Source organism: Anabrus simplex, chromosome 12, assembly GCF_040414725.1.
Source record: "Anabrus simplex isolate iqAnaSimp1 chromosome 12, ASM4041472v1, whole genome shotgun sequence".
Lineage (NCBI taxonomy): Eukaryota > Metazoa > Arthropoda > Insecta > Orthoptera > Tettigoniidae > Anabrus > Anabrus simplex.
In genome coordinates, this window is record NC_090276.1 from 55,712,623 (window position 1) to 55,733,679 (window position 21,057).

At 43.2% G+C, this 21,057-nt stretch overlaps 1 protein-coding gene across 2 annotated transcripts in view; it reads left to right on the forward strand.

The window, feature by feature from the left end:
• LOC136876209 (cell growth regulator with RING finger domain protein 1) overlaps positions 1-21,057 on the forward strand; it is a 464,094-nt gene that overhangs the window by 33,994 nt on the left and 409,043 nt on the right. Inside the window, exons 1-2 of one of the 2 annotated variants that reach the window (XM_068229885.1) lie at positions 2,024-2,144; positions 15,909-16,060. In XM_068229885.1, coding sequence (XP_068085986.1) covers positions 2,104-2,144; positions 15,909-16,060 — 193 coding nt within the window. In that variant the 5' untranslated portion in view covers positions 2,024-2,103. Of the gene's footprint in view, positions 1-2,023; positions 2,145-15,908; positions 16,061-21,057 lie in introns of those variants that run through there. The other variant, XM_068229884.1, reaches the window with a different exon arrangement.

Genomic DNA, 21,057 nt, shown 5'->3' on the forward strand with positions numbered 1-21,057 from the left:
GGCGTGATATATGATGGTAGGAAGGGAGAGGGTGAAACCCGGTACCGGCACATAGCCTACTCCTGTCGAATAACACTAAGGGGTCTGCTCCAGGCTTATTGTCCCCATCCGATGGACGAATCGCCATCAACAGCGTCATATTCCCTCACTCCATATGAAGTGAAGGTGCTCAAATAAGTCAGCCTCGTGTCGTAGATTTACTGGCACGTAAAGGAACTTCTGCGGGACAAAATTCTAGTACCTCGGCGTGAACCACTGCGGAAAGGTTTGGAATAATAATAATAATAATAATAATAATAATAATAATAATAATAATAATAATAATAATTTCGTGTGGCTATTTCTAGCCGGGTGCAGCCCTTGTAAGGCAGACCCTCTGATGAGGGTGCGCGGCATCTGCCATTTGTAGGTAACTGCGTGTTATTGTGATGGAGGATAGTGTTATGTGTGAGTTGCAGAAATGTTGGGGACAGCAAGAACACCCAGCCCCCGAGCCATTGGAATTAACCAATGAAGGTTAAAATCCCCGACCTGGCCGGGAATCGAACCCGGGACCCTCTGAACCGAAGGGCAGTACGCTGACCATTCAGCCAACGAGTCGGACAGGTTTGGAATTGAATCCACGCAATCGAGTGATTAGAAATTGTATACCACCACCTCCCGTACCGTGCTGGCCAACATTCTGATGGTGAACGTTTTTTTCGGCCAATGGGACTCGAACCAAGATGTCTGACTTCAACGCCTTAAGAATGATGGCCACTAGGCGGACTCAAGGTGGGATGAGATAAATTCATCTTTCAGGAAGAAATTTCAAGATATTATTATTTTAGCTAATATTAGTCTGGGGTTGTCCGCCTGTGTGGTACAGTGGTTAGTGTGGCCCGGATTCGATTCCCGGCTCTGCCACGAAATTTGAAAAGTGGTACGAGGTACCTATCTATTTTAAGTCCGCTCAGCCTCGAGAGGTCAACTGAGTAGAGGGGAGTTCGATTCCCACTTCAGCCATCCTCGAAGTGGTTTTCCGTGGTTTCCCATTTCTCCTCCAGGCAAATGCCGGGATGGTACCTAACTTAACGCAACGGCCATTTCCTTCCCTCTTCCTTGCCTATCCCTTCCAATCTTCCTGTCACCCACATAGAAGGTGAGGCGCCTGGGCGAGGTACTGGTCCTTCTTCCCAGGTGTTCCCTCTGACTCAGTCTCACGCTCCAGGACACTGCCCTTGAGCCGGTAGAGGTGGGATCCCTCGCTGAGTCCTAGGGGAACAATCTATGCTGGATGGCAAATGGATTAAATGATAATGATGATAATAACTTACGATATTAAACGTGAAAGATTTAAACTCAGCGTCCTCAAACGAGACTGGCAGCCATCTTCTTTATAGTATATTGTATAATAGTGTATCTTGTGAAGTTCCACTGCCAGTTGCATGAATACTTCAAACAAATAGTTGCTACATCCGATGACAACACTACGAGGTTCCACAAGCACCCCCCCCCCCCACACACACCCTGTCACATCTTACTTCTATTTAAAACAAAACCCACCACTGCCGCCGAGTGTTTTGAACCTTACTGTCGGCGGTCCTAAGGATGATTTTCTGTTGTTTCCCCATCTTTACAGCAGGCAGATCTCGGGGTTGTGAGGTAATAACAATCACGTTACCTTCCCATCCAATCGTCGCCAAAAATGTACATGTACTGTAAGTCTATATGTGTGACGTTAAAAGCTAGTGGGGAAAAAACATGTCACGCTGGTTATCACCATACAGACTAAATTCGAGGAAAATGCGTACCAAGCCGATATTTTGTACGTCATAATTAGACATTGTCATATGTATCCATTACGACATAACGTGTAATATTTTTTTAAACTACAAGTGTGGAAATGTGGACATACACTTCTATTTATGGGTGGTTACACACACATTGTCAATATTTTTCGTCATTTAGAATGACCCCAGCAGAATGAGTCACGGTCCCATTCCATTTCGTCCGCTCGTCATGTGTTGTACTTGTCTTGACCCAGTAAGGGGAGCGAGTTGTGTGTATTGTGAGTTTGTACGTGGAACGAGCTGCTTGCAATACTGCGTGCGTGCCGACTGAATGTGTGGGCTCTTCATCGCTATGGAACAGCGTTATTACAGGTAAGATTGTGTAGGCAGTCATCATTTGCTGGAGCTGGTCATCTTAATTCTTTGTTCCTTTTTTAAAATCGTAAACAACTTAACCAACCGCGACCCAGATTACATTTCCGTTTGATTGCATTTTATTACAAAACTACGGAAACGCTTTTGCATATGCGAAGTTGTGAATTTATTGTGATAGGCAGAGCCGAAATCAACTACTGCAATGCCTCTGGCGCCCAAGTAATTTTGCATCCCCTTCCTTAAACTTGATAAGACAAAATTGCAATTAGGCCTACTACTATGTTTATATAATTGATAAAGTAATACAGTCGAATGTCTCTAAGGTGAAGTATCAAAACATTACTACCATAATAATAATTTCATGTGGCTATTTCTAGCCGAGTGCAACCCTTGTAAGGCAGACCCTCCGATGAGGGTGGGCGGCATCTGCCATTTGTAGGTAAATGCGTGTTATTGTGATGGAGGATAGTGTTATGTGTGAGTTGCAGGGATATTGGGGACAGCACAAACACCCAGCCCCCGGGGCCATTGGAATTAACCACTGAAGGTTAAAATCCCCGACCCGGCCGGGAATCTAACCCGGGACCCTCTGAACCGAAGGCCAGTACGCTGACCATTCAGCCAACGAGTCGGACATTACTACCATTAAGTATTATTATTATTATTATTATTATTATTATTATTATTATTATTATTATTATTATTATTATTATTATTAAGTCAGGTTGTCCGTTTCACAAATAGGAAAAGTCCTCTCATTTTGAATTCCAGTTTTGATGCGGGTGAGTGTTCCTTATGGAATCATTGTAAGTACCTAGGTGTTAATGTAAGGAAATATCTCCATTGGGATAATCATATACTGGACATGGGATTGTAAATAAAGGGCACAGATCTCTGCGCATGATTATATGAGGGTATTTAAGGGTTGTACGGTAAGGATGTAAAGGAGAGAGAATGCAAGTCTCTGGTAAGACCCCAATTAGGGTAAGGGGCCCTCACCAGGATTACTTGATTCAAGAAATGAAAAAAAAAAAAAAATCCAAAGAAAAGCAGCTCTATTTGTTTTGGGTGATGTCCGACAAAAATGTTGCAAAGTTGGGGCTGGGAAGACCTGGGAGAAACGAGACGAGCTGTTCAGCTAAGTGGTATGTTCCGAGCTGTCGGTGGAGAGATGGCGTGGAATGACATTAGTAGACGAGTAAGTTTGAGTGATGTCTTTAAAAGTGGAAAAGATCACAATATGAAGATAAAGTTGGAGTTCAAGGTAGCGTATGGGCCTCCGGACCAGAGGATCTCATGTTCAAACACACCGGAGGTAGTCGCATTTTTGAAGGGCGGAAAAATGTTCATTCAACATTCGTGTCGTACGATCTCTGATGACACATTTGATACTTACCCGACAAAATTACCTCAGTCATAGATCGCCCAACGGAGTTCCAGTTTACTTTCCCATCTAGTAGAGTAAAACAGAACATCAAAATTGAGTCGTAGGCAGCCAAGATGTCATCAAATTAAAAATGCCTGCACACGATAGTCGAGACTATACGATTATTCTAATTCTTCTTGGCATTTATTCCAATTTATGGGGGTCGGAGTTTGATGGGATTTTCACCCAGTTTTACGGTCTGATACCCTTCCTGACGCCAACTCTATATGGAGGGATGTATTCGCTTTCCGAGTTTCTGTGGTGGTTGGTACTGTGACGTGTTAAAATGTGTGTATTAAATCGAACACAAATGCCTAGTTATCGAGTCAGAGGAATAAACCTTACGCAGTTTAAATACCCGACCCGGCCTGGAATCGAACCCCGGGGCCCTCTAAACCTAAATCGAATTCCATACGCCGATCATTTTCACCCAAAGAACCGGACCAAGGCCATACGATTATTATTATTATTATTATTATTATTATTATTATTATTATTATTATTATTATTATTATTATTATTATTATTATTATTATTATTATTGGAGCGACGATTTCCAAGGGTCTTCGGGCTGCCTGCCTGTTACCTCGTTCATTTCTTCCCATGTGATATTTAAACCGTTCTTGTGCTTTCCCTAAAACGACGTTAACTCATAAAGCGTGCGTGCAGATTACAGATTAGGTTTTCTTTTTATCCTAATACGATTATTCAAGTGATAAAGATTACTCAATTCTCGAAATCTAATGTTAAAGAACTCTTACTGACTGACTGACTGCTGTCTTTGATTGATAGATATATACCGTTGCAGATTTCTTGTAGAGGTTTTTATACACATTTCTTCCATACTTAGTCTCCACTGCTCGGCTCCGTTACTTCGTAGATTTATGTTCCATACACCTAAACCTTCCTCGGTTGATTAGTACTGTATACAACGGTGAATACTGCATGTAAACCTGTTCGGTAGGTCTCGAGAGTTGCTCCCACAAACACGCGGACCCACACACGTAATTAGGACTTACATTTTATGACGCATACCTCAGCAAAACGGTACTAATCTCGCTCAGATCTTTTCCTCAATGTATGAAGATCTTATCAAAATAAATCAATATATTTATAGGGCAGTCGCCCTGGTGGCAGATTCCCTATCAGTTGAAAGAGTAGCATGGATTATCTCCCATTGTCCCTGATCTCGTCTCATCATTATCATCAAAAGCTTTTCTTTCCCACCCTGAACGGGTGGGGCGGGCCACCTAGAGGGTTACGCCCTCTCTCTAGCCCATCTCGTCTCTCTTGCATTGCGTTTAATATTTAGGGAAGATACTGAAAATGTCTGAAAATCAGGTTGTATCATGAAACAGTAGCACAGTGGGGTCCCTCGTCCAAGGGTAGCGTGCCTGCCTCTTACCCGGAAGCCCGGGTTCGATTCGCGGCTAGTCCAGAGATTTTTCGTGGATCTCAGGAGTGTTGCGATGTCTACGGAGCCTGCGTGATTACAATTGAGGAGTTACCTGATGGTGAAATAATGCCCCTGGTTCAGAAAATCAAGAATAACGGCCGAGAGGATTTTTCGGGCTGAGCAGCGGTCAGTTAGTAAGTCAAGGCCCTTCGGAGCTGTTGCGCCATGGGATTTTGTTTGGTCATGAATAGGATATCGGAATCATACATTGACACAGTTTTAACCAAATTTAATTTTTATTCTTCTTCCACTTTTGTTCTCTGGAATCGAGCTTCCTGTTGATATTGTGATGATAGCCAGGGAATGTAGAGCTCGTTTGGCCTGTGTTAACGAGAAATGCATAATCATGAAAAGTTTTAATTCCTCTTAGGGCGGGCCAGCTAGCAGGTACAGCCTTCTCTCTGGCCAGGAGAAATGCGCTTTATTTTCAACTATTTGTTTTGAGGCAGTGGCGCAACACTGCTTTCCTACATCTTGTCTTTATCTGCAGTTGCCCAGTTTGTTCACATTTCCGCAACCCTTTTAAACTGATTCCTATAAATTGTAGAGTTTGCTTTTAAAATGACGGTTGTATTCGAAATACTTAGCACACTTACTTACCGAGCAAGTGGCCACGCCTTTGAGTCACGTAGCTATTAGCTTGAATTCGGGAGGTGGTGGACAGGCCTGGAGATGGTTTTTCGTGGTTTCCTACTTTCACACCAGGCAAATGCTGGGGGCTGTACTCTAATTAAGGCTACAGCCGCTTCCTACATACTCCTAGCCCTTTCTTCTCCCATCGTCGCCGTAAGACCTGTCTGTGTCGGTGCGACGTAAACCAAATAGCACTGTCAATGTTCCAAGAAAATGTAAAACCTGTAGATGCCATAAAAGCCGCCCCTCTTTAGAGATTATGGTTAAGGAAGGAGTCGCCCACATACCGTTAACTAATAGCGATATCTCGAGAAACAAAACCGTCATGATGAAAATGGTTGAGAATGACAAGTATTTAGTGTGTATGTGTCGGTTGTAAATTTACTCGGGTGGTCGTTGTCTAAGAAAAAAAAAGTGAATTATTTCTAAATCTGATTATTCAAAGCATACAAAAAAATAGTGTTAGTCAAAATGTATTGCCCCCTAGGCATGTGCCTAGTAGCCTATTACACTGAAAATCCGCTTCTGCTGATACTTTGTAGAAATTTTCAGTTTTGTATTCTCGATCCGCCGTCGTAGCCTCTAATCTTTCTTCCCAAGTGATATCACTTTAGGTTTGGAAATGCTAATTTTAATATCGTTCTCTATTTATGTCTTTTCGAACTCCAAGATTGGGTAAGTGAAAATAGGAAAATTAGGCAATAGAAAGAATTAACATTGCAGTAATATATTTCATACGAATCCGCTCTTTAATTTATTAGGTGAAAGTTGCAAAGGTAAAAGACTCCGTCGCCCAGGCGTAAGAGCGCCGGCCTCTTACCACTATGTTCCTTCGTTCAAATCCCGGTCAGTCCATGTGAGATTTGTACTGGACAAAAGCGGAGGTGGGGTAGGTTTTTCTCCGAGTTCTCCGGTTTTCCCTGTCATCTTTCATTCCAGCAACACACTCCAATATCATTTCATTTCATTTACCAGTTATTAATCATTGACCCTGAGGAGTGCGACAGGCTTCGGCAGCCGGCACGTTTCGTATCCTCACCGCTAGATTCTTTCCATTTCTGACCCGGTCGAATGACTGACAAAAGGCTGTGGATTTTCGAGTTACAAGATTAAATTGTCATCTTACCAAGTATTCGGTAGCGGTATTTTGGTATCATTTACTGTACCGGTACCGCACGTGATGTGCGTAGTACTTAAGAAGTCTGCTCTTCAAGATATCCATTTTCTAAACATATTTTTATATCAAAATTTGCGAACTCTTCTATGTCATTTGGCAAACCTAGGATCTTAGGTCAGATAATTAATTGAATACAGTAAATACATAAACAGAAATATCGTGGGGCTAAGGTCGAAGCTCGTATAACCCATGTTACAGCATCTACGTACATAAAGTGAGATTTATATAGTGACTGCAAGGCTCGTGGTGCGCTGGTTTCACTTTCCAGTCTGTTGAAATCGAACGTTTCATAACCCGGAATCAGACTACTTGTTATGATTGTTATGTCACGGGCAGTTCTGTTTCTGTTTTAACGTGTGTTCTGTTTGTGATGAGAAAAATATTCTCACGTAGAAGGAAAAGTCCAGGTAGTTATCGCCAAAATTTGAGCGAGACTGATTTATTGTTGTTTATTAAGCCTGTTGTACTCAATTAATATTGGATTTCCACGAGCTCATTGTAATCGAAATCGTCTTTTAACCTTTTAGGTCGTGTTACGTTCATATAGTACGTGTTGAATAGATGTTAAGTACAGAACAAAAATGGCCAACTGGATGCCAGTGGAATCCGAACCCACACTTGAGCTATGGTGGCTTAGGTCATCTTTGTTCTGTTGGAAAAGATCTAATGAGCGTAACACGACCTAACAGATTGAAATTCGATTTCGGTTAGTACTCCATCAAATATTTGTGAAATTCACGACTTCAAAAGAATTTTCAATACTTCAAAAGTCTTGAAAGTGAATTAGAACCTGTTCTAGTCGATCAAAGAATTGCCGAGACTTTGACAGAATTGACGAATGGAATTAAAAAGCGGTGCGCGCTTTGCCGCTAGGTATCAAAACAACGAAAATTGTTTTGCCTTCATGACCGAGGGATGTTGTGTGTGTATTAATTGCTGAGTATGAGGCACGTCCCTGTCTATTTTCAGTGGACTCCACAGAGTACCATAATAAAATGAATAACACGACAGCGTACGAGGGAGATTGCAAGAGAAATACACTGACTGACAGAGCAAATGCAACACCAAGAAGGAGTGGTTCGAAAGGGATGAAATTTGGGGAAAAAACAGAGACGGCACGGACGAATAATTGATGTTTATTTCAAACCGATATGCAGGTTACACAATGCGCACGGCATCGACTCAGTAGGATGTAGGACCACCGCGAGCGGCGATGCACGCAGAAACTCGTCGAGGTACAGAGTCAATAAGAGTGCGGATGTTGTCCTGAGGGATGGTTCTCCATTCTCTGTCAACCATTTGCCACAGTTGGTCGTCCGTACGAGGCTGGGGCAGAGTTTGCAAACGGCGTCCAATGAGATCCCACACGTGTTCGATTGGTGAGAGATCCGGAGAGTACGCTGGCCACGGAAGCATCTGTACACCTCGTAGAGCCTGTTGGGAGATGCGAGCATTGTGTGGGCGGGCATTATCCTGCTGAAACAGAGCATTGGGCAGCCCCTGAAGGTACGGGAGTGCCACCAGCCGCAGCACATGCTGCACGTAGCGGTGGGCATTTAACGTGCCTTGAATACGCACTAGAGGTGACGTGGAATCATACGCAATAGCGCCCCAAACCATGATGCCGCGTTGTCTAGCGGTAGGGCGCTCCACAGTTACTGCCGGATTTGACCTTTCTCCACGCCGACGCCACACTCGTCTGCTGTGACTATCACTGACAGAACAGAAGCGTGACTCATCGGAGAACACGACGTTCCGCCATTCCCTCATCCAAGTCGCTCTAGCCCGGCACCATGCCAGGCGTGCACGTCTATGCTGTGGAGTCAATGGTAGTCTTCTGAGCGGACGCCGGGAGTGCAGGCCTCCTTCAACCAATCGACGGGAAATTGTTCTGGTCGATATTGGAACAGCCAGGGTGTCTTGCACATGCTGAAGAATGGCGGTTGACGTGGCGTGCGGGGCTGCCACCGCTTGGCGGCGGATGCGCCGATCCTCGCGTGCTGACGTCACTCGGGCTGCGCCTGGACACCTCGCACGTGCCACATGTCCCTGCGCCAACCATCTTCGCCACAGGCGCTGCACCGTGGACACATCCCTATGGGTATCGGCTGCGATTTGACGAAGCGACCAACCTGCCCTTCTCAGCCCGATCACCATACCCCTCGTAAAGTCGTCTGTCTGCTGGAAATGCCTCCGTTGACGGCGGCCTGGCATTCTTAGCTATACACGTGTCCTGTGGCACACTACAACACGTTCTACAATGACTGTCGGCTGAGAAATCACGGTACGAAGTGGGCCATTCGCCAACGCCGTGTCCCATTTATCGTTCGCTACGTGCGCAGCACAGCGGCGCATTTCACATCATGAGCATACCTCAGTGACGTCAGTCTACCCTGCAATTGGCATAAAGTTCTGACCACTCCTTCTTGGTGTTGCATTTGCTCTGTCAGTCAGTGTATCTCAAGAGAATTCATCAATGCCATTGCCGATAAATGTGAAATGTCATATTCACTAAACTGATAATAACCTGAAGAAATGCACATGTTAAATAGAGAACAGAACTGTACAGCCAGCCACTGATTTACTTTCAACAAAATAAACTAGCAACGATAATAATATTCAGGAAACAAACACTTAAATTATGACATAAACCAGCATTAGCTAACACAGTACCACTCCGAATAAAATCACAAAAGCGACTGAGAGCAAGTCAACCCACGTGGCGATAGCTTCCTTAAATGTGGCATCGCTGTTATCGTTGCCATAGCAACAGATCATTTTCGAGCAGCGTTAGTCAACTTTTTCTCGCCGGTGGCGCTAAACGCCAGACTTCAACTCTCGTGGGCCCAACTATAGATGCTCATTAGGCCCCAAGAACACATGTCGAAACCTTATCTCGGGCAGAGGAAGATAATGTTGATTGGTGGTGCGCAACGGTTATTAATGACTGTTCCCTTTTGAAATGTGTGAAGTGCATCACAAGTTCAGTCTAGATCAGTGTTGCCAACATCAGAGGTTCCTTCTGATTCTGGAAATTTTTAATATTTGCCAGAGGGAAAAACCACACGTTTTCTATCATGACATTTTTAAATAAGTTATTTTACTGAAATAAGATTAATATGTTAAGTGTACAGCAGTATCCCCTCTTGGGGCATTCCTTTTCAGATGAATATGAATATGGCTTAGCCCGGTGGTATTTGAAGGTGTTCGCATTTTCTGGCACCTTAAAGAACTCCTGAGAGACAATACCATTTCACAAGGAGAATCGAAAACACGCGATGAACATTTTCATCTGCGGCCGGACTTCCAGCGACGATGTAAAATCGTACACAGGTCCGGGACAAAGGTGGCATCTGTTTGTAGCGTACGTTGACGTATGCAGCTGGCGAAAGATTTTTCAAGAATGGGGTTAATCATCTAATTACCCAATGAGGTAAATGGCTGAACAGTTCTTGTGATTACTTTTCCCGGCTCTGCCACGAAATTTCAAAAGTGGTTAGAGGACTGGGTAGAGGCGGGGGTCGATTACCACCTCAGTTATCCTCGAAGATGTTTTTCCGTGGCATTCCTCTTCTCCTCCAGGCAAAATGCAGGCATGGTACCTAATTTAAGGCCACGGCCGACAACTACGACAACAAGTGTACAACCGGGCGAGTTGGCCGTGCGGTTAGGAGCGCGCAGTTGTGAGCTCGCATCCGGGAGATAGTGGGTTCGTATCCCACTGTCGGCAGCCCTGAAGATGTTTTCCCATTTTTACACCAGGCAAATGCTGGGGCTGTGCGGTAATTAAGGCCACGGCCGCTTCCTTCCCATTCCTAGGCCTTTCCCGTCCCATCGTCGCCATAAGACCTATCTGTGTCGGTGCGACGTAAAGCAAAATAGCAAAAAAACAAGAGTACAAGCAATTCCATGAAGAGAAAATATTACAAGCAGTACTACTAGTTTAACATTCTAAATCCAGCAGAAAATGACAAATTCAGTGTCCATCATTTACAGCTTTTACTTTTCGCTTGATACTAGCACTAATGATCTTCTTAAACGATTTGATACCGGAAGGGAATCTATCAAAGACTGCTGCAGGTAAGTTATTCCAATCCCTTATGGTCCTGTTTACGAAGGAAAACTTGCCCACATCAGTATGCTGGTTTCTGGCCCCAATTTTATGCTTGTGATCATTTCTCGATAAGTACGAGGGAGGTTCCAACCTATTCCTAATACTACTCCAGGCAGCCCTTCCCGTATAGCTCTTATAAAGACCACACAGGCGAGCTCAATACCCCTTATAACATACACCAACTTAACCCAGCAATTAATAACTACGCAGCAGAAACCAAACACCAAACCATTTCCAATGTAAATATTATAAATACAGTAACCCCATAGGTAGTCAGAAAACCAAACAAAACTCCTTGTAAATATAGTAAATATTGTAAATAGTGTAAATACCTGTAAATACTACAATCCATAACACCTATGTACATAAACACTGTACAGTAAAATTTTCCCCTACTACCTTCAAATTTTTTTTTTTAAAAACTGCATGCCCAGCCGAGACCCTTCCAGCAAACATACATTAGAAAACTAAATATTTTACTAGCGAACACTTGAATTCACTAATGTATATAACAAATATTTGCACCCAATAAAACCAAATGTCCACGCTCTAAGAGCCCCAAATCAAAGTGAGATAAAAGACCCAATGAGGTCGGCGATCTCAATCAAAATCCACAGCTGCCGCTCGAGGTTCAGGCTCTAGTTCTTGTAGACTGAAGACTTTCCCAGTTAATAGTATTCCTCCTATTCCCTTTTACTAAACACGTCGCTCTTCTTTGAACTTTTCTAGGGTATTTATTAAACCTACCCTGTATGGATCCCAGCACTCAGACCCATATTCGAGAAACGGTCTTACCAAACATTTATATGTTTTACTTTTGGCACCAGAATTAGCTTTCTTGAGATTCCGCATAATAAAATGTAACGATCTCAGGATTTCTTAACTACATTTTCCACTAGCTCTGACCAGTTTGTCTTTTCTAATAGTAGCACTTAAGTACTTACAACTATCAACTTCAACACCACCCCCCTCCCCCAAGTTCGTAATCCCTCTTTCCTGTCATTTTTATTTACTGAAACTCAATTTCTTGCTTTTTCCCGCTGTGGATTTTCATTCGGTTTTCACGCGCCCATTTTGCAATCGTATCTAAATCTTGCTGAAGCAATAGTTCGTCCTCCTCTGTCTTTATCTCCTTGCGACACATCAGCAAAGAGGCGCACTTCCGATTTCATCGAATCAGGCATAGCATTCATGAAAAGTATGAAAAGAATTGACCCAATAACGTTTACTGGAGAAGATAGCTTTTCTCCCACGCGCACCCTCTGAGATCTTCCATTGAGGCGTTCCCGTAACCATTTCACCACTATTATAGAGCAGTAGAGGTGGGATCCCTCGCTGAGATCAGAGGAGAAACCAAACCTGGAGAGTAAACTGATTAAATAAATAAATAAATAAATAAATAAATAAATAAATAAATAAATAAATAAATAAATAACGTTCTACTAAACCGTTTTCACTTGATTGTCCCCTTACAGTTCTCCTTGAAGTATTAACCAACGCCACCATCCCGTGTGAAGCAATCGAAGAGTTAGAAGTTTCTATACGTTACTCTTGCGCAGTGTCCTGGAAAAGAACAGTGACGAGAAATGCCGGCGTGTTTTGTAGAAGAATTGAACACATTTCCTACCGATAGTGAAGCAGATAGCAGGTAATCTTAAGGATATACAGTGGAACCTCGATATTTGTAATCACCTCGGGAGCTAAATTTTATTTTGAGTTATCGGAATTTCGAGACAGAGAGAATACCGGTTTTAAGCATGAGGAAAGCAACGGGAAACTACCTCACTCCTCATTTCCCTAGTACGCCTCTTCAGTGACGCTTAGGCGATTTATGACAGCTGTTAGCGGAGCTGCAGAAGATCAAACCAGCCTTCGGGCTGAATACCCAACATACAACACAAGCATGTATAGTATATAATTGAATCATATGTATCTGTAGGCTTATGCTGAATACATTATTTTTAACAGTATTTAAAAATATACGAACGAACTCTATTTTACGGCATCCGTTTAATCATAACATACAGTAGTGAAACAAGAAACATACCTCCGTTAAAATCTTTGGAACATATCCGTTAGTCTCTTCTGTTTGTTACTGTTAACCTTTCCTCCCTTCACGTTGAAACTTCTCCTCAATACCACGCAGCCGAGATTCGTAAATGGAGCGTGTCATCCGCGACTTCGGGGGTTGCTTTCTTACGTAACCAGTAATTAACTCACACCCGAGAAACAGCGAGGTTTCGCCGATTTTCCGTTTTAGCTTTTCTGTTTCTGTCATGTTAGCTCACAGCATCATTATAACCCTTTCTTTAACAAACCACAAATAAGTATTGCACAGTTAATATTGCACTAAATTCGAGTTAGAGTATTTTTTGCTTCAAGGGAGGAAATGTTTGCTTCGAGAAATCGAGAAATTTGTGTAACCGAATTTCGAGTAATAGAGAAATAAATACACGTGAAGAATGGGACAGTTGGCCGGGAAATTTAAGTTACTTCGAGATACTGAAAATTCGAGGAATGGAACTTCGAGATATCGAGTTTCGACTGTAGAATGCCAGGTCGAAGGCACTTAAAACTGGAGCAAGTAGTCGGTTTTAAATTAGATTGTTTGGGCTGTGGAGGTGTCAGAATTATTGTATTATAGTCTACACGTTTGAAACATTAACTCCCGGTTCGCTTTGTGATTATGTAAACAGCCTGTTCACATAAAGCCATTACCGAGCTCGATAGCTGCAGTCGCTCAAGTGCGGCCAGTATCCAGTAATCGGGAGTTAGTGAGTTCGAACCCCACTGTCGACAGCCCTGAAGATGGTTTTCCGTGGTTTCCCATTTTCAAACCAGGCAACTGCTGGGGCTGTACCTTAATTAAGGCCACGGCCGCTTCCTTCCCATTCCTAGGCCTTTCCTATCCCATCGTCGCAATAAGACTTATCTGTGTCGGTGCGACGTAAAGCAAAAGAAAGAAAAAAAAGCATAAAACCATTGTCATGTGTATTTTGTGTTGTTTCACTAGTTTCTGTTGCACTTAGGTTGTTGTTCAGCATTACACTTGCAGTACGTTCCCAAGGCCTCCACATTGTGTTTCACAAATAATCATAAATATTTAATTGCGCACAATGTGCATTGCGGGGCGGTGTTGCTAAATCTGTACGTGGCTTAACGCCGGCTTGAGAGCACTAATCGAATAAAGAAAATCGTCACCCGGGGAGGGATTTGAACACGGGCCTCCGAGCTGACAGGATCGCGTCACAGCAAGTAGGCTGCGATCTGTTTGATGCTGATTTCTCGGCGTAACTCTCAACGTGATCGGATTGGCTAACTTCAGCGGCTGATAAAATAACAACGGCATGAGATATAGAATTATTTAAAAAATCATAAGTATGACCAATCCTATAACGCTAATGTACCCGGTTCACGTTATTTCCCACCACCCTGTATGTATGTATGTATGTATGTATGTATGTATGTAATATAATGTAATGTAAATGTGTGTTATCTATTGGAATAGTTTCAGCTATATCCGCAGTTGCTATATTAAATAGTAAGGGACCCAGGTGGTCTCCTTGAAGCACGCCATTTGTTTGTTCAATGTGACCTGATACTCTGATACGTCGTCGATCTCTACGTGATTGTTGTGTAAAATGTTCACGATTATTTTCGTTAGGTAGTGTTCTTTCCCAGTTATTGTTTCCATCTTTCGTGTCAGTAAAATGAAATAAAAAGGCGAATGGCTTTTAGTGCCGGGAGTGTCCGAGGACATGTTCGGCTTGCCAGCTGCAGGTCTTTTGATTTGACTCCCGTAGGCGACCTGCGCGTCGTGATGAGGAAGAAATGATGATGAAGACAACACATACACCCATCCCCGTGCCAGAGAAATTAACCAATGATGCTTAAAATTCCAGACCCTGCAGGGAATCGAACCCGGGGCCCGTGTGACCAAAGGCCAGCACGCTAACCATTTAGTCATGGCGCCGTACTCCGTGTCAGTAATTTTTTATTGATGAAGTCGAATGCTTTGGTGTAGCCGATGAAAAACTGTATGCAGTTTTAATCTGGGGTGTTTCGGTGCCTCATCGATGTGTGTCCGGCTCCATGTCTAAATGCTTAGCGTGCTGACCTTTGGTCACAGGGGTCCAGGGTTCGATTCCCGGCAGGGTCGGGAATTTTAACCATCATTGGTTAATTTCCCTGGCACGGGGGCTGGGTGTATGTGTTGTCTTCATCATTTCATGCTCATCACGACGCGCAGGTCGCCTACGGGAGTCACATCAAAAGACCTGCATCTGGCGAGCCGAACCCGTCCTGGGATTTCCCGGCACTGAAAAGCCATACGCCATTTCATTTCATTGATGTCTGTGAGGAGACGTGATATTACTTGTATAGTAGATCTGCCTTTTCGGGAAGCTAAATTGTGGTTCTGGTATTTTGTCTTCACCTAATTTCGTGAGTCGTGCTGTCAAAATCTTGTTTGAATATTTGGTACATTGTGCTTCGTAGTGCAATTCCCGTATCTTTATTCTGGACTATCACCAGTCGTCTGGAATGTATACCATTACTAGATATTCCGTCATCATGGTTGCCCATACCTTTTGGAAGACTCAGACTGCTTGTTTCAGGTGTTCATTGTATATATTATCGGTGCCGGAAGCTTTCTTAACTTTTTGCATCTCGGATGGCCTCTAGAACCTCTTTATTTGTGGTAGGTTCTATGTATGTTTCACAAGTACAGTACATACGTAAAACCTTGACTGTAGGCACGTGGCGGAGATAGGCATTACCTATGCTCTCCGTGCAAATGATATGAGATTTTACGGACACCCAAGGTCGTTCTTGTCTCTTATGCCGGTTTGCATTTCGTGTTACGGTTAACGCTATGAACGACACGATTTTACAGTAGGTAGTGAGAGATAGGATGCAACTGTACCAAAACTAATGTGTTGTTGTATTTGTTCCAGGAACATGATGGTGTTCCGACTACACGGAGACGACCTCATGTTCGGAAGTTCCGTACACCAGGTACAGCCTCAGATCCCGCAGATGAAGATGATGAAAGTTCACATCCCCTTCACCTTCAAGCTGCAGGAGACGTCAAAGTCTTCCTACTCAGGTGAGTTTGTAGTCTTCCACTGAAGATTCCTCGTAGAATATGTCTGTCGCGTCGTTCCAGGAGTGAGCCCATCAGTAAAATCCGGTGTGTCCCAAACAAGTGTAAAGACTTCCTTGAATAATTTAAATCTGTAAGAGCTTGCAAAAATATAATAATGGACGTAAAAAGTGGAAGGTCTAAAGAGTCATTGGTCATTTTGTGGGGAAATCAAATTAATGAGGTCGTAAATAAAGGTTACAGGTTATAGGAGTGTTTAGTGATTGTAGCACGGATGTAAGTAGCCTCCGTAGCTCGGGCGGCAACGCGCCGGCCTCTCACCGCTGGGTTCCATGGTTCCAATCTCGGTCACTCCATGCGAGATTTGTGCTGGACAAAGCGAAGGCGAGCAGGTTTTTCTCTGGGTGCTCTGGTTTCCCCTGTCATTCCAGCGACACTCTTCAATGTAATTTCATTTCATATGTTGGTCAGTAATCATTGCTCCAGAAAAGTGCGACAGGCCTCGGCAGCCGGCACAACTCCTTCATTCATTCCATTCCTGACCCGGTCGAATGACTGTAAACTGGCTGTGGATTTTCATTTTCAGTACGAAGAATACACCGACAGCATCCCCTGCCTGTCGTAAGAGGCGACTAAAAGGGGCCCCAGGGGCTCACAAATTGGGAGCGTGGGTTGGCGACCACGGGGCTCTTAGCTGAGTCCTGGCATTGCTTCCATTCACTTGTGCCAGGTGCCTCAGTTTCATCTTTCTTATCTGACCTTGTTCTTTCCCGACTCTGACGGTATTAGACCATTCGAGCCCTTTGTAACCCTAGTCTTACCTTCGTCGATACCTTCATTTTCTCTCTCGGATTAATGTTGTATAGAAGATGGTTACCGCAAAGTAAGGGGGCGTGGGGGTTAATGATGCGACTCATACTTCATATTTAGCGAAGACATTTTTGTGTTGTATATTGTGATATTTCGTGTTTCGGTAACGTTATTAACATTCACAAGCTTTCAGATTGAACTAAGCAACATAGATGCGAACTAGCGAAGAACGATTTAGTGATAGCGTTTCTGAAGTGAAGTGAACTGTTTGCTCATCCCCAGATTACTGCGCATGCAACCATTAAAATTTACCAGTTAGATATGAAATCTTTGTTGCCTTTTGGGTAAAACAATTACAAGATTATTTTGCATAAAACTGTTGAAATTTGCTGTGATTTTAAGATATTATTTAGTTTTAGTGTAAGTGAAAGTTCTCAATTGTTTCATGGTCGTGCATAAATATAGGTACACTCAGGTGCCCTTGCTGAATCCATATCCCCCTGTGTGTGGGGGCGGTAGAATAACACCCACGGTATCCCCTGCATGTCGTTCGAGGCGACTAAAAGGGGCTCCAGAGGCTTTAAACTTTGGAGCGTGGGTTGGCGACCCCGGGGCCCGTACCTGAGTCCTGGCAATCTTCCACTTACTCGTGCCAGGCTCCTCACTTTCAACTATCCTATCCGACCTCTCTTGGTCAACTCTTGTTCTTTTCCGACCCCGACGCTATTAGGTTTACGAGACTTAGGGAGCCTTTTATTTTCACGCCCTTCGTGGCCCTTGCCTTTCTTCGTCCGTTACTTCATTTTTCGAAGTGACGGATCCCTTCCATTCTTTTCCCTCTAATCAGTGTTATATAGAGGATGATTGCCTAGTTGTACTTCCTCTTAAAACAATATCAACCACCACCACCACCACCACCACCTGAATGCATATAATTTTTCATGTGGAAAATCTCAACCCCGTGTAACAGGTATTGGAAGCTCGGCCGTCCGGATGGGAAGCTAGCAATGAAGTGACTGTGTTACCCCGTCTCCCATATTATTATTATTATTATTATTATTATTATTATTATTATTATTATATAGACCTGAAGAGAAGTTCTGAAGTGCCGATTTTTGTGCAAACTACACTAGTAATAATTTGGAGCAAGGAAGAATAAAGACGGGCTTAAGCATTTTATGTTCCAGAAGGGGGCCGCGACATTAAAAGTTTGCGGACCACTGGTCTAGGTGTATTTCTTAAAACAATCGCCACCACCACCACCACCACCACCACCACCACCACCACCTTCCTTCTTTTCTTTCTTTCTTTCTTTGGCTTTGTTGTTGGTTACATTATTTTTGATCTCTTTCATGGCAACCCCGTCCTAAACTCGATTTGTGATTTTTCTTGAATTGCTTTCCGGAAAGTTTTTCTGTCGGCTATGAATGTTCCTGAGACGTTGAAAGTTAAAGATCTTGTTTGACCTATTTGTATCAAAGTGATACTGTTTCCTTACATGATTTGGCTCCGTGCATTATGCTTGTTAATCTCGTAGTCTGTAGGCCTTCGGGCTGAGCAGCGGTCGCTTGGTAGGCCAACGCCCTTCAGGGCTGTAATGCCATGGGGTTAATGTTTTTTTTACGCTTGTTAGTCTTGATTCTTCCGTCATTTCTATGTATCCCGTAAAATATGAGGTATTTATTTATTTATTTATTTATTTATTTATTTATTTATTTATTTATTTATTTATTTATTTATTGTTTCGGCCGTCTATGGACCACTTTTGACAGTGCAGTACTTTTAGCCGTCTCTGCCTTCATTCTCCGCCAGTATTTTTTCACCCTTTCTCCCACGCCCTTCGTCTATTCTTCTGTATAGATCTCTCTTTTCTCTCTAGTGTTTCCCGACTCTCTTTGAAACCACGGAACTTTTTGACAAGTTGTCTAAATCGATTTCTGTCCATGATATCTTCCGGAAGCCCCACGTTCGTCAAGCCCAACTTCTCTTCTGGAAACAATTTTAGCTCTATCTTCCTATTCCTGAAGAATTCGACGATTCTCTTTGTTAGTCTATTATTATTATTATTATTATTATTATTATTATTATTATTATTATTATTATTATTATTATTAGTAGTAGTAGTAGTAGTAGTAGTAGTAGTAGTAGTAGTAGTAGTAGTATGTTGCTTACAAAGTTACATATACTCCCTGACAACTTTATAGAAATCACAGTGCAGTTCCGCTTTCTGTGCTTAGCGTGTGTTGTTCCAGATGGCGAGACATCCGCCTTTTTAACGGAGTCCTTCACGCCACACCTATTTTATTATCTTAGGGAAGGTAAATTAGCACTGATCGTCCTGGTGATTGTTTTGATTAACTGTCTAAATAACGAAACCATATTGATTAAAAGCCCTGCTGTTCCCTTGTACACAACTTTCATCGCGGTAATATTGTAGCAGCCAAGGCTTGGCGTGTTTCATATCGTGGTAATTAGAAATGAAAATGTTCTCGTTTTGAATATTTTAACTACTGATATAAATAAATTAAGTTTTGGTATAATCTATTTCACTTCGGTATTATTATTTGATAACTTGCGCTTGAGAAATGTTACGGTCTTTGCGATACCTTTAGTCGCTTAAGTGCGGTCAGTATCCGGTATTCGGCAGACAGTGGATTCGAATCCCACTGTCGGCAGCCCTGAACATGGTTTTCCGTGGTTTTCCATTTTCACACCAGGCAAATGCTGTTGCTGTACCTTAATTAAGGCCACGGCTGCTTCCTTCTAACTTCTACCTCTTTCTTGTGCCATCGTCGCTTTAAGATCTGCCTGTGTCCGTGCGAAGTCTAGATCGAACAACTTACATATCTACGACGGTGGTTCAGTAAATGAGGAAGCAGGTGCTGTTATTGCGTAAATACATTCTCTCTGTATTTGTCTTGATACTTGTTTTAACGGTATGGCAAGGCATCATTCTTCGCATAAGTAGAAGGAATCATTGTAAAATGTCTGACGTTTAAACATGACTGCTTGCTGAACACCGCTGTCCTTTTAGATGTTCGCTCTTCCAGAATAGCCCAAAAGGTGAGTTGATGTCATGTATGGACTCAACCTGGCAAGAGAGAAGGCATTACCTTCTAGGTGCCTCGCCAATGAAAACGTTCCCTAGGTCTTAGGTCCTGGACTCAACGCGTGTTAGTGACAGCGTGGCCTAGTGTTTTCGTACACCAATACAACGCATATTCACAACTCGCGTAGTTTTCTGCGACTTTTTGAGGTGCTGATGCACCCTTTAGAAATGGTAAAATAGCATCACACTTCGCTTCTCAACTTCGGCCCATATTTCCATCAGCCTCAACAATCAGTGCTTGGACGGTAAAACTAATATTATATGCGGTTATAGGGTCATGAGGGAAAATGAAAATATCTCTGTTCTGTTTTTGTGTTGAATTGAAATACATTTGAGAACAGTTGACATGACGAGATCCTTAATACCTTACTGATAGAATCATCTACGTAATAATAAGAGCTTCTTCATTCGAAAACACCACGGCCGCGCCACCAGTGATTTTACAACTTGCTTTACGATGCACCGACACAGATAGGTCTTATGGCGACGATGGGCTAGGAGTGGAAATGAAGCGGCCGTGGCCTTAATTAAGGCACAACCTCAGCATGTGCCTGGTGTGAAAATGGGAAACCACGAAAAACCATCTTCAGGGCTGCCGACAATAGGGTTCTAACCCACTACCTCCCGAATACTGCATACTGGCCGCACTTAAGCGACTTCCGCTATGGAGCTGGGTAACTGTAGGAATTATTTGCCCGTGTGGGATGGGTCGGTAGAATAACACCCACGGTATCCCTTGCTCTGAACTTTGGAGCGTGGGTTGGCTATCACGGGGCCCTTAGCTGAGTCCTGGCATTGCTTCCACTTACTTGTGCCAGGCTCCTCACTTTCGTCTATCCTATCCGACCTTCCATGGTGGACTCTTGTTCTTTTCCGACCCCGGCGCTATTAGCTTTGCGAGGGCTAGGGAGTCTTTAATTTTCACGACCGTCGTGGCCCTTGTGTTCCTTTGGTCGATCGAAGTGTCGGATCCCTTCCATTTTTCCTCTCTGATTAGTGTTATATAGAGGATGGTTGCCAAGTTGTACTTCCTCTTAAAACAATAATCACCACCACCACCACCACCACCACCACCACCTGT